Below are 12,264 nucleotides of genomic sequence, written 5' to 3'. Positions count from 1 at the left end.
TAATTTTACCAAAGTATCTGCAGTGGTTACGATTATCATATTTTAATAGCATGGTGAACCAAAAGTAACAACTGCATGATGAATAGAAAAATATGAACAGGAAACTTATCAATATATTATGTTTTATAATATGTGTTTTTATGGCTAGATGAATACTTCTCATGATGTGCATGTTGCTGTATTTTGTTACACATTACAGGCTGTAACAGAAAAGGCTAGCACAAATGCATAAAAGGTTTCACTTTAAATGTCCATCCCTTGAATCAATGAGTATTGTGTTTAATACAATTACAGCATATTGAAGTTTTGTGGAAAGGTTCCATTTTGATTTCTAGCTGGAAATCCTGTGGGTTACAGAAAATGCAGCTGTTGGTCCCTTTGTGATAGTTTGATCCCCAGGTACATGAATTTGGGTGACCCACAGTCAAATTCAGAGCAGTCTTAGGATTTCTTGAACTCATATGGATGGTAAGAGCCTGTGGTAGTTGTGTCCTCTTCTGCATAAAGTCTTGTCTGATCTCCTATTCCTGAAAATGAAGCCAACTACATCAGCTCTGAATGCCTCAAAACAAGGACAAATTGGACAAATTTTAAAGTCCATTTGAGTACCTATAGAGAGGAACAACAGGGCCCCCACTCTAGGGAAAATCTGTTCTGGGAAACAGAAAGCCATTAATGGAGAAAAGCACCAAGTATCTGATCTAGGCTTGTCTTTAGAGTGAAAATATACCAAACTGGATACCTCAGATTTGTATCATGCCCCTAACAATCTGGGGAAAGAAGATGACATAGTTTCAAACAGACTGCTTTGTAATCAAAATCATGATTGTTTATTCTCTGACCACAGAGAATCAATTCATCTTAACACTGGCTGAAATTTAAACTAGGCTCTGAATAATTATTTTGTTCTTATATCATGAACGAAGTGGCTAAAGAAATCAGGAGACTCCCACAGTAACAGTGCCATGGCACACATCTACAGCAAATCCTGAAGCCAGGGAGCACACCCACGTGATTAAATTGCTTTGATAAAAAATACCCACCTTCACAGGCTCGAATACAAAGGAGGACCCTCGCACTGTGGGAAAGGTCTATAGGATTCTGATTTATAAGTGAGCAAGAGGTCAAGGGAAGCAAACCTATTATCATTATTTTCACAGGCTCTGGAGATGTGAACTGAGTATAGAAGGCAGTGTGCTCAAAGGGAGACATGCAGGGGGAATGCGTCACAATCCTGTTTTCTTCTATTTTTTTCCCCTTCCTTCCTCCACTGATTTCAGCCTGCAGATTCTGCTGAAAGTATGTCATACGTAACAAACCTGTAAGAGCTGTGAAGTGGTTTTCTTATTAAATGATGCATAGAGAGATTATCTGGTCTGTAGCCAGCACACAAAAGCTCCATCTATGTAAGTTCCTATTCCCGAGCAAAGCAGTTGGTCACCTCCACAGCAACGAGTTTTCAGGGGCCTGGGGATGAAGAGTAAGGAGCAAATGTGGGCTGGTGTGGACAGGACTGAAACTGCATTTTGTGCATCTCTCCCTGCAGGACTTAGAGAAAAAATAGCTGAGCATGCTAATGTCATGTTCCATGACTTGTAGCCTCTATTAGTTTTGCTTCTGATGAAATCTCTTTGGGACAGCAAGGATGAAAAAGACCTGAAATATATGGTTGTGATGTAACCCTTTGGAGGATGATGTTAGGAGTAGCTATGGCTTTAGGCAAGGAGCCCACGAGGACACAGGAGCTTTCTCTGGGAGTGAACAGGGTCTTCTGCTGAGCTATAGTGCACTGAGAGCATTAGCAGCAGTGGGTTGGGGTCGGGCAGGAAGGTAATTGCTCCCTCTGTTCCTTGACAGATTCCATTTCTTGAGGATGGACTGAAAACCTTTATCTGCTGAGATGACAAAAGAGCATCTCTGAATGGGGAGCTCCAGATTATCTCAGTGCTTTTCACAGCAGAAGAAAAACCGTAACAGAGTTGTTTCCAAATAATTTCAGTAGATAACAGTGGACATGCCATACACCCCAAGACTGGCTCTTTAAAGCAAAACAAACCACTCTGAGCACAGCAGTCAGTGAAATGTTGCAGGATTTTTCTTTCTTTTGCCATTGCCTAGGTGTTTTTCAGGGAATGGGGCCATTAAGAAATGTTACAATACATTTTTGTTAAGTTTCTCTGTCTAAGCAATTATGAGCTGTCACAGCAGTATGGCAGTGACTGGGAATAAAATGACCACAGATGTCACTAAATCAGGTATCACCCCTCCTTGTCTGTTGAGGGAATGGTTTTCACTAAAGTTTATGTCACTAGTTTGTACTTTCATTTCAAACTTTCAAGCTGCCACCAGTAAGTTCGATCCTATAAAGAATGGAGTGTTCTGGCCTTGATCCAGAAAAACACTTAAGCCCATTGCAGAGTGCTTTGCTGGATCAGGTCCAGAGCGGACCAACATGCTCGACATGTGGGGGCTCAACAGTAGGGGCTTTCTCTCTTTTTTGGGTGTTTATAAAGGAATCTCCACATATGTGATTGCAGTCAGTAGGATGAAACAAAACAATAGCTAGACCCCTAAAAAGAAAGATCAAAGCATGAACAGCGTGACCATTTTGGTTTTGGTAGAAATCTAACAAAACCTCCATGAGAACCTTCTTCTTGGTGAAGCAGTACAGTGACTGATGGAGAACGCAGCAGGTAGATGTCATCCCAGGGTTTCTCATTCAATGCAGAGCTCTGCTGCACCAGGTGTTGCTTTGTTGAACAAACCATGTGTTTTTTGCAGGCTGCTTGTAGGTGACCTTTGTAGGGAAATAATCTGTGCTGAATAATTTATTTGATAAACTTGGAAACCACCTAGAAAGTTCTTACAGATATCTTAGTTATTTAGGGATACAAGCGAATTCAGAATGATTTTTTTATCTGTGCTTTGCACTAGAAAATCCTGTTTGAGCCTTTTGAGAAATGCTAGTTTGTTTTGTTAGGTTTGGTTGAAATCAAAAAGAAGTATGCTGCTTCCAATTGACTAGATTAATTAGGTCAGAAATATGCTTGTAATAGGAAATAAAATCCAAATATGTTCTCCAAGTCTCTTTTTAAATCAGTGCTATGTTATTTGAAGAGAGTGGCAATGAGTTAGTTGTGATGGATTCCCACAAAAAGAGGGAGAATTTAAAGAACAAACGAGAACACAGAAATAAATGAAATTAAACATCAGGTTATTGTACGTCAGTTCAATGTTAAAACAGCAGTTGTCAGATGGTTGTCCCATCTTGCCAGGATACTAGGCATGTGTAATGGAGGCTTTGCCTTTGTAGAAAGGATGATGATGGATTAGTGCTTAGATACTGAAATAACTCTGGTAGGAGATGGATACCCTTTAGCTAAGGGAAAGGGGGGCTGCTGAGGCTGAATTTAACAAAACAAGACTTGCCCACAGACTTGCAAGTGCTTGCAGAGTGGATTTTTAATGCTGCAGGTGACATTGTTGCTGACTGAAGAATGTTCATCAAATCAGAAAACTGCTGATAAGCTGCCTTTCCCAAAAAGAGATCTCACAAACTTCTCCTGTAAATCTCTGCCTTTCATCATACTCTGGGAGGTGAGGTAGAGTACTTCTGACAGATATTATTTAGGTTTTTCTTTAGTTTATTAGGGTAATTGAATGGAGACATAGAGGAAAAAAAATTATCTCAAAACATGTCCTTTATGGTTTATCTATTAAAAACTCAATGAAAGAATGAAAATAATTGAGCCTACACTTCCCTTTGAAAATTTTGGTACACCATTGAAACTTGTAACTATATTGAGAAATGAGTATATTGACAACTGCCACCCAGGTTCTGCTAAGAGCATTTTAACTTTGAACTGCATATATCATGAAGGAAATGATATAACTAGCTCCTTCAGCAATATATGTAAAATACATTTAAGAGCAAATGTGTATGATACCTGCTGGAATTTTATAAAATCAATTTTAAAGATTATATTGCCTCTGTTGCTGGATTTTTTGAAACTGTTTTGTTTCTTTTTTTTTTTTTTTAAAGTCCTATTACTAAACCAAAAGGCTGGTAAAAATGAGTAAGAAATTTATTAAAGTTTCTATTGGTTCCATTTATAAGCCAAATATTTGGAGTGTTTTTCTAGAAAAGCTTGATTTTGGCTTACATAGCTGTGGATTTTGATTGCATTTGTGTAACTAAATTCAGACTTTGGAGCTTTAGTACTTTCCTGTATGAGACTGGTCATTGTTGGGCTACAAAGTAACATAATTTCTTTTATTTTTGCCCTAAAAAAAACCTTGCCTTTTTAGCAAAAGTATCACATTAAATTTCTTCCTCTACGCATGCAGTTTTTCTTAATGTTTCTGCTTTGTGTACAGCAAAGAGGTTTTTAAACCACATAGTATCATCCATAACTGGAACTTTTTTTTCTCATTTCTCCTGGAAATCTTGCTGTTGCCTTTTTATTACACTACCACTAATAATTTGCTAGTACGATAAAAATAATACTTTTTACTGTTTCCTTTCTTCATTTGGTTGTGGATGGATTTAGTGCTTCTGAAGTATTCTTTTTAACATGTATCAAATGTGAGCTTTTCCTTTGCTAATACTCTGATCACTGAACCAAAGACCAGCCCAAAAGCTCTCATCAGTGCTGTACACTTCACAAAGTTGCATATGGGGCTCCCAACAGACATATATGATTCCTGGGGAGAGCAGCTGAATGTTAAAATACATCCTGTGGAGTGATGGTGTCTTTTATTTAATTTGGATGAGTGAAAACGTATTTTAGAAAGCATCACTGGGCAATATGCTCTGTTGTATGTTAAGGAATAATTATAATGGGGGATCTGGGTGAGCAAGAATTCCTATGATCTAGACCTGAATAGTTGGTTGTATGTCTTGAACACTATAGAAACTTCAGAGTTGTTGAACAGTAAAGATAAAGATAAATGGAATTAATTTCTTTTGAATTTATATACATGTCTCTGCCTGCATTAATATTAAGTTCCATTCAAAATCTAAACAGAAAGACTGTAATCTTAGAAGTTCTCTCAATAGCATCAGCAAATCATTATTGTTTACCCTACATGCTAATAAAACAGGAACATGACACTCTTGAAAACAAGATTGCAAAATACAGAAAATGTGGTCTGACATTTTTTTTCTCCCCAAAGGAGGTACTGCCACTAACCAAAATATTTCTTATGAAAGCTCGATTGCTTAAGATGCAGAATATTAAGAGAGAAAAACACTTTAGGACACAGCCATGTCACCAGCTGTTACTCACCCTTAATGAAATTGTTAAGTGATATTCTTCATAAATAGGTCAGAGAAACTTTTGAATTGTGAAGAATGTTTTATCTCCTTCTTTGAAATGTTTGTATTAAATTTAGAACTGGTAATTCATTAAGCTCATTATCTCTGACTAGGAGAGTACAGCAATATCTAGGATATAGATTTCAAGGCTTGAAAATGTTAGTGCTTACAAATAGACATGAAAGCAATGTGTGGAGAAAAAATATGGGATCATAATATGTTTAACTGTTTTTTGAGTGTGGCCCTCTGGATTAATTAAGAACATTTTCTACATTCAGACACTTGAATATAAACAGAATATATTATTACTTTTGGTTAACTCTGTTTTAATAGGGAAAAAGAGAATGCAGTATGATGAATACAGTGGAGACTAGCTGAGACTATATTTTGTTGTTTGCTTTTTGGCTTCAGTTAAAAGAGGAGATAATCACTGAATTCTACAGGATATCAACTCCAAATTATATTGTTATTGATTGACAATGAATTTAAACAATAGATTTTTTTTATATCGGCTTCCTCCTACAAAAGTGGGAACTGGAGGAGATCAGGACTTACTTGGTACTTAGGAGTAATTGCAGAATCAGAGTCCAGTATGGCTACAGCCTTCCAGTCATGGAGATTTAAGAAACAGCTTTTAAAGCAGTTTAAACGTACTGGATATATTGTATGATTGTCCCCAATTATGTTCTAGTTCTCCCATTGACTTGCTTTGTGGCCTTGAGGTTATAATTAGCATTTTTTCCATTTCTGTAAAATGGAAACCTAACTAATTAAAAAATTTTTGAGAATCCTGATGCAAAAGTCAATAAAAAATTACTGTTATCAGTTATTTAACTTTTAGTTAAAGTTGCCAATGTGACATCACAATGAAACACATTTATACCAAAGATGTTTAGAGCTTAATAGCTGTACTTTTCAAATACAGGGCTCAGGGAACACCAGTTTTCACAGAAATATGGTACTGAAAGTAACCAGGTTTCCAAAACTCCACCCAATGTATGCTGTGCGTGTTCAGTAATTAGATTTGTTGTTCCATCTTTACCTGTATGTGTTTGAATCTCTTTGAATTTACGTCCTTTTTCTTTTCTTTTTTTTTTTTTTCTAGGTAAGTCGTCATAGAAGAAATCATTCCCAGCATAACTTAACACTTGCAAACATCATTAGTACACAGGACCACACAGTAAGCAATTGCTCTATAGAACTCATAAATCACTCTTGTTATTTTAAATGTTTATAATGTAAATGTTACACATGCTTTATTAAAGAATAAATACATGAGGCTCTGGATGCCTCAAGATGTTAAGGGATTTGAGGGACCTGATTAATCAATAAAAAGAATAATTTCAGAAGGCACAAGGCAGTTCGTAGAGCTTGAATTTGCTGTTAAGTCAGTTGTACCAGACTGATATTTCATTAGTATTAGTATCTGGTATAAAGGAATACAACCATGTATTTGTCCAATCTCTGCTCATATTAAGGTATTTTTAATATTAATATAATTTTTATAATTAAAAGTCATCAAAAAATATAACAAAATTTTCCTTGACATTTTAAAAATCTAGAGGGAATGAGAAACATGGAGGTTTTTCTATTAAAAGAAAATGAATATGCAAATACAGGTTCATCAAAGAAATGTTGGTGTCAGTGGTACTTTGCCCTACACAAACTTTTCAGGATCAGGTAGGTTCAGAAGCTTTGAATTCTTGTAACTAGGGAAATAATAGAACCTATATGTGATATAGTGATAATTACTTTTCCTTATAGTTGTTAATACTGTTAGCCTACGAGAATCTTTTTAAAAAATATTATTCAGAAACTCAAATATTTAGATATGCATACTCTCATCTTTAATATTTTTCTAAAAAAGCGAATAAAACCCAAAGAGCAACAAAGAAAAACAGAAAAACAACCCACAAAAAACCCACCACCACAAAAACCCCACACAATAATTTAATTTTCTTATTTCTACAGTAACTCTTCACTCTTCAGGGCATTTGGGGTCATTTTCTCAATCTTCCAAATGCTGAAAAGGTTCAGGAAGGGCAGCAGTTTAACAACAAATGATGATATTTGTGGAGACAGAAACAACAAAGCATTAACATTAAGATATATCTGGAATTCTTTTTAATTTAATATCATGCATTTGCATGAGTATTGTAAACTGATTGTCTTGGAAGCATTTTCTTGAAAGCAAGTAGAAAAAAAAAGGGGATATTAGCAGATGTTAAGTGATGAGTATATAGCACCCCAGAGTTTACACAAATGTTTGGATCAGACTAGAAATCTTTTTATATTTCTTTGTGGTAAAGTTGTTTTGTAATTCCATAAATGCCCTTTATACTAATTACAGAAAAAAACGCATGCATTATCAATTAATGAAGACCATGCTATTTTTCTTAAAGACAGCATCCGTGGTTATTCAGTTAAAGCAATATATATATGAGAGTTAAATTGCATAGCACTGAAAGGTCTTATTAACTGAAGACCTTGTAATTTTTGCTGTTCAATTTTGAACCATTTAATTTATAACAAAAGCTGAATTTGAACTATGTAATTTAAAACAGGTTATTTTATATGTCCAACTTTTGATAGTGAATTCAATAACCTAGCTCAATTCAATTATTGGGAAAATATGACTGAGCAGCAACCTTTTCATCTGCAATCACATCTTAAGTTTAAATTTCCCAAAAGGTGAGAACAGAGGTGATTCAGATTGGATGTTGAAAATCATATTTGCCTTTATTTTTGGGTTGGTTAAAATAACAGTTTGGGAACAGTGTTTCGTAAACATGGAAAGCATGAGATTTTGGGTCTGATTCAGAGAATCAATCAACAGTTTCTCTGAATGGTTAGTCAATGTTCCTCCCAGTTTCTGTCTCCAGATGAAAAAAAATATTAAGAAAAACAACCTTTCTTATGTTATTTAACCTCTCTGGCACTGACCATGCCCCAAGTTTTATGCTACAAAAATGAAGGTTTAGAAGGAGAAAAAAAAATCGAAAGATGTAAAATAAATTAAAAAAAAAAAAACAAAAACAAACAAACAAAAAAAAAAGTAGGTGGAAGTGGGATTAAGTCTTACTTTAGCTCTTATAATTCATTCACCCATTACTAGATAAATAGTGACATGACTCTGCACAATAATCCCTACACACTTTCTCTCTGTGTTTTCTATGCCAATCATCTTCATGGCAGGACTTTGCATGAGACAAATACAAATTATAGAAAATGCATGCATTAATTCTTGTGCAGCTATTCAAGAACATTACCTAAATCATTGTCCACAGACCTACAGACCTTTTCATAGGTACAAACAGGTAATTATGCTGTATATATTTCATTATATGACGTATACCAGAAAAAAATCCAAGGAAATAATTAAACATATACATTGTTAATCTGATACTTTAATAGTAAAAATAACATATTTTTCATTTTAAAATCCTTATGCTACCTGTTAAAGCATGTTAAATTATGTCACCATCCACTAGACCAGGTTGCTCTAAATCCCATCCAACCTTGCCTTGAACACTGCCAGGGATGGGGCAAGCACAGCTTCTCTGGGCAGCCTCTGCCAGGGCCTCACTACCCTCACAGGAAAGAACTTCTTCCTCACACCTAATCCATATCTACCCTTTTTCAGTATAAAGCCATTCCCCCTTTTCTTATCAGTACATGCACTTGTAAAACACTCCTCTCCAGCTTTCTTCTTTCTTCTTAACCCCTAAGCACTAAGAGGCTGCTCTTAAGGTTTCCCTGTAGCCTTCTCTTCTCCAGGCTGACCAACCCCAGCTCTCAACCTGTCTCCATAGGAGAGGTGCTTCAGCCCTTTGAGCATCTTTATAGCCCTCCACTAGACTGGCTCCAAGAGGTCCACATCCTTCTTATGTTGGTGGCCCTAGAGCTGAATACAATTGGGGTCTTGTGAGAATAGAGTACAGGGGCAAAATCACTTCCTTGACCTACTGGCCATGTTTCTTTTGATGTGTCCCAGCAAACAGTTGGCTTTATGCGCTGCCAGTGCACGCTGCTGGGCTATATTGAGTTTCTCATCCACCAAGAAACACCAAGTCATTCTCTTCAGGGCTGCTTTCAATCCATTCTCCATCCAGCCTGTATTTGTGTTTGGGATTGCCCCAGCCCAGATGCAGGGCCTTGTACTTGACCTTCTTGAACTCCTTGAAGCTTTGCATGGGCCCACTTCTCAACTGTGTCAAAATACTTCTGGATGGCATCCCTTCCCTCCAATGTGTCAACTGCACCATATAGCTTGGTGTCATCAGCAAACTTGCTGAGGTTACATTCAATGCCACTGTCAGTGCTGCTGACAAAGATGTTAAACAGCACTGATCCCAATACCAACCCCGAGTAATGTCACTCATGACTGGTCTGCAAGGATAATGGTCAGAAATGTGGGGGAAATGTAAACAAGCCTAAGACTTGCTTCTAATATGCCAAAACTCAAGCATAAATCGATATGCTACAATTAAGCATCGCAGCCTTGTGTGTACTGGCAGAGTCCTTAGCCTGTTCTGACACCATAGAACAGGGACCAGGTTTCAGTAATATCAGTTGCAGCGTATGGGATCTTCAAAAGTGATATCAGGTTGCTAATACCACATCCTGCTTTGTATAGGTAATAGCTAAGGTCTTTGCCTTTTTTGGGTGTATTTTGGAAAATGTGCAACACAGCTGTGTTTTTCTTTGTAATAATTCCCCTTTCAGCTTGTATATCGAGAATTAACAGAACTGCTTAGTTTGATTTTCTGCACCATACTATGAGACCATTTAGTTCAACTGGAAATTTGAAGACAAGTTCTCCTTGCTCATGGATGCACACACCTTTTAAGGGCTGAGGGGTGAGCATCTCAATACCAAACAGCATCTGAAAGACAGCATGACTTAAAAGCATGATGCTTTTTTTAGCATGAGCCTTAATTTAGTCCTGACTCAAAGCAAAATGTGGCACATGTGAAGGCAATGTAACCTTTCCTGTTGTACAGATATTTGATGTTTCTCTGACACTGGTTACCTTTAAACACACCTAAACACACCTAAATTAGAATATAACCGAGAGGCTTCTACAAAAGTATGGCATGTTCCTCATAGCTTTTAATGAAACTCAATAAATGAAATTATACACTGATATAATTTACTTGAAATATCTTTTCAACTAATTTTTACTTATAGCTAGAAACTTGCATTACAATAAATTTCTGCTAAAGTATTTAATAGAATATTTTTGTGGTTTTTTGTTGTTTTTTTTTTTTTGCTGTACGTATTGACTGACTTTGCTGTACTTATTGACTTTGAATGGTTTTTGAGAATTTTCACAAGAACTGACTGTACTGGGGAAAAAAAAGGCAACTAAACAGAATTAGCGGCAAAATGACTACAATACTAGATTAGCTAGATGTAGAGTCTTATGTGTGTACTAAATTAATTCATTGATCTGAATAAATGATAAGGTTATGTTTTTTTCTTTCTTGCAGGTAGTGGAGAAAGAAGGATATCTTCTGAAAGCTAAAATAGCAGATGGTGGCAAGAAATTAAGGTATTATATGTGAATGTTACAGAATTTATCATTTGAAAAACTCAAAGGTGATTCATGTTTAAGTATATATAGCTACTATTGCTGCTAACACACAAATTGCCACTGTTTCAGTGTTAATCCAATGTTTGATAATAGTCCAGAAACCAAGTGACAGCACCTAATTGGCTCACTGGATGCAATGATCATGTGTGTGTTACCCTCTATATTCTGTACACTATGCATATTAAGGACAGCCTTATGGCATCAAATAAACCAACAATACATTTTCCAGTGGGCAAATTTTAAGTGCAAGGTATGTGCTAGAGCGGTCAAGGATGAGGTGTAGGAACCCACCTTGTTGTGATGCCAAGAAAAGGTTATCAAAGTGGTCAGCACTTATTAGCACTGTGCTGAAATAATGTGAGTATTAATGCTGTCTTTGTGGAAGGTTTTGCTATGATTTGCTGTATTTAATGGAATGAGTGATTAGTAGTGATGTGATCAGCACTGTGTGTTATCAATGAGAATGAGAGACTAATGTGAAATCCTGTATTTTTGCATGTACAAAGGAGCCAAGTTATAATTTACCTTACCTATATAGTTCTAAACCATAAGGATCCTAAGAATGCCCATTGAAAAGGGAGCCTGGACATCCCTTAGTCCAACCTCTCACTTGAAACAAGAACATTACAAACACTTGGCCAAGCCAGCTTCAGCTGGGTGCTATCAGAAAGTTGTGTAGCTTGAATTTTTGGAAAAGAAACCGAAGACAGTAATACTGTTTTCACAGCTCTGGACACTGGCAGAAGCTTCTACAGAGTATGTATAAGCAGGGCATCACCTGTGCCCAGATGATGAGGGAGTCTTACCTTTCCAGTGCATCACTGCCTCTGGCACAGAGTGTCTTCAATGGCTTGGTGTTGCTCACTGGCTTGGGCTGGGCACAGGAAGCAGGCAGAGTTCGACCACTTGTACTATTAAATAGCCCTGAGGAATTTCGTACTGTTAAATGCTCCTGAACAGTCTCGTATATTTAAAATAGCCTCAGAGATCGTGAGCACCACTGAAGCTATAACGTGCTGCCATCAGGTGTTCGTTTGACAGACTGCAAATACAGCCTCAGCTCTCGGGGCTCCTTATGCAGCCCCCAAGACTCCGGTTGCACCTCGCCGGGACTCTCGAGCAGTGATTTTTCTATAACAAACTTAACGGTGTAGCTATAAGTTAATTCACATAATCTCCTTGTTAACTTTACTGGATCTTTTCTGTATACCAATATTTATGGATCTTTATACAGAGAGAGGATGGGTAGTGAGGGTTCATCTACTCGGCATGCATTTTGACTCCTTTCACTTACTAAACTTGCTCTTTAGCACCTGGAAGTCACATCCTGAATAATCGTGATGCCACACGG

General features: G+C 36.9%; 1 protein-coding gene across 1 annotated transcript in view; it reads left to right on the top strand.

Annotated features, from left to right (window-relative positions):
- The window catches only part of ARHGAP15 (Rho GTPase activating protein 15), a 330,968-nt gene that overhangs the window by 40,805 nt on the left and 277,899 nt on the right, over positions 1 to 12,264 (top strand). Inside the window, exons 3-4 of the mRNA XM_005153752.3 lie at positions 6,423 to 6,497; positions 10,810 to 10,871. Of these exons, the coding sequence (XP_005153809.1) occupies positions 6,423 to 6,497; positions 10,810 to 10,871 (137 nt within the window). The remainder of the gene's footprint in view (positions 1 to 6,422; positions 6,498 to 10,809; positions 10,872 to 12,264) is intronic.

This window comes from Melopsittacus undulatus, chromosome 4 (genome assembly GCF_012275295.1).
Source record: "Melopsittacus undulatus isolate bMelUnd1 chromosome 4, bMelUnd1.mat.Z, whole genome shotgun sequence".
Taxonomy (NCBI): domain Eukaryota; kingdom Metazoa; phylum Chordata; class Aves; order Psittaciformes; family Psittaculidae; genus Melopsittacus; species Melopsittacus undulatus.
This window is presented reverse-complemented; position numbering and strand designations above follow the sequence as displayed.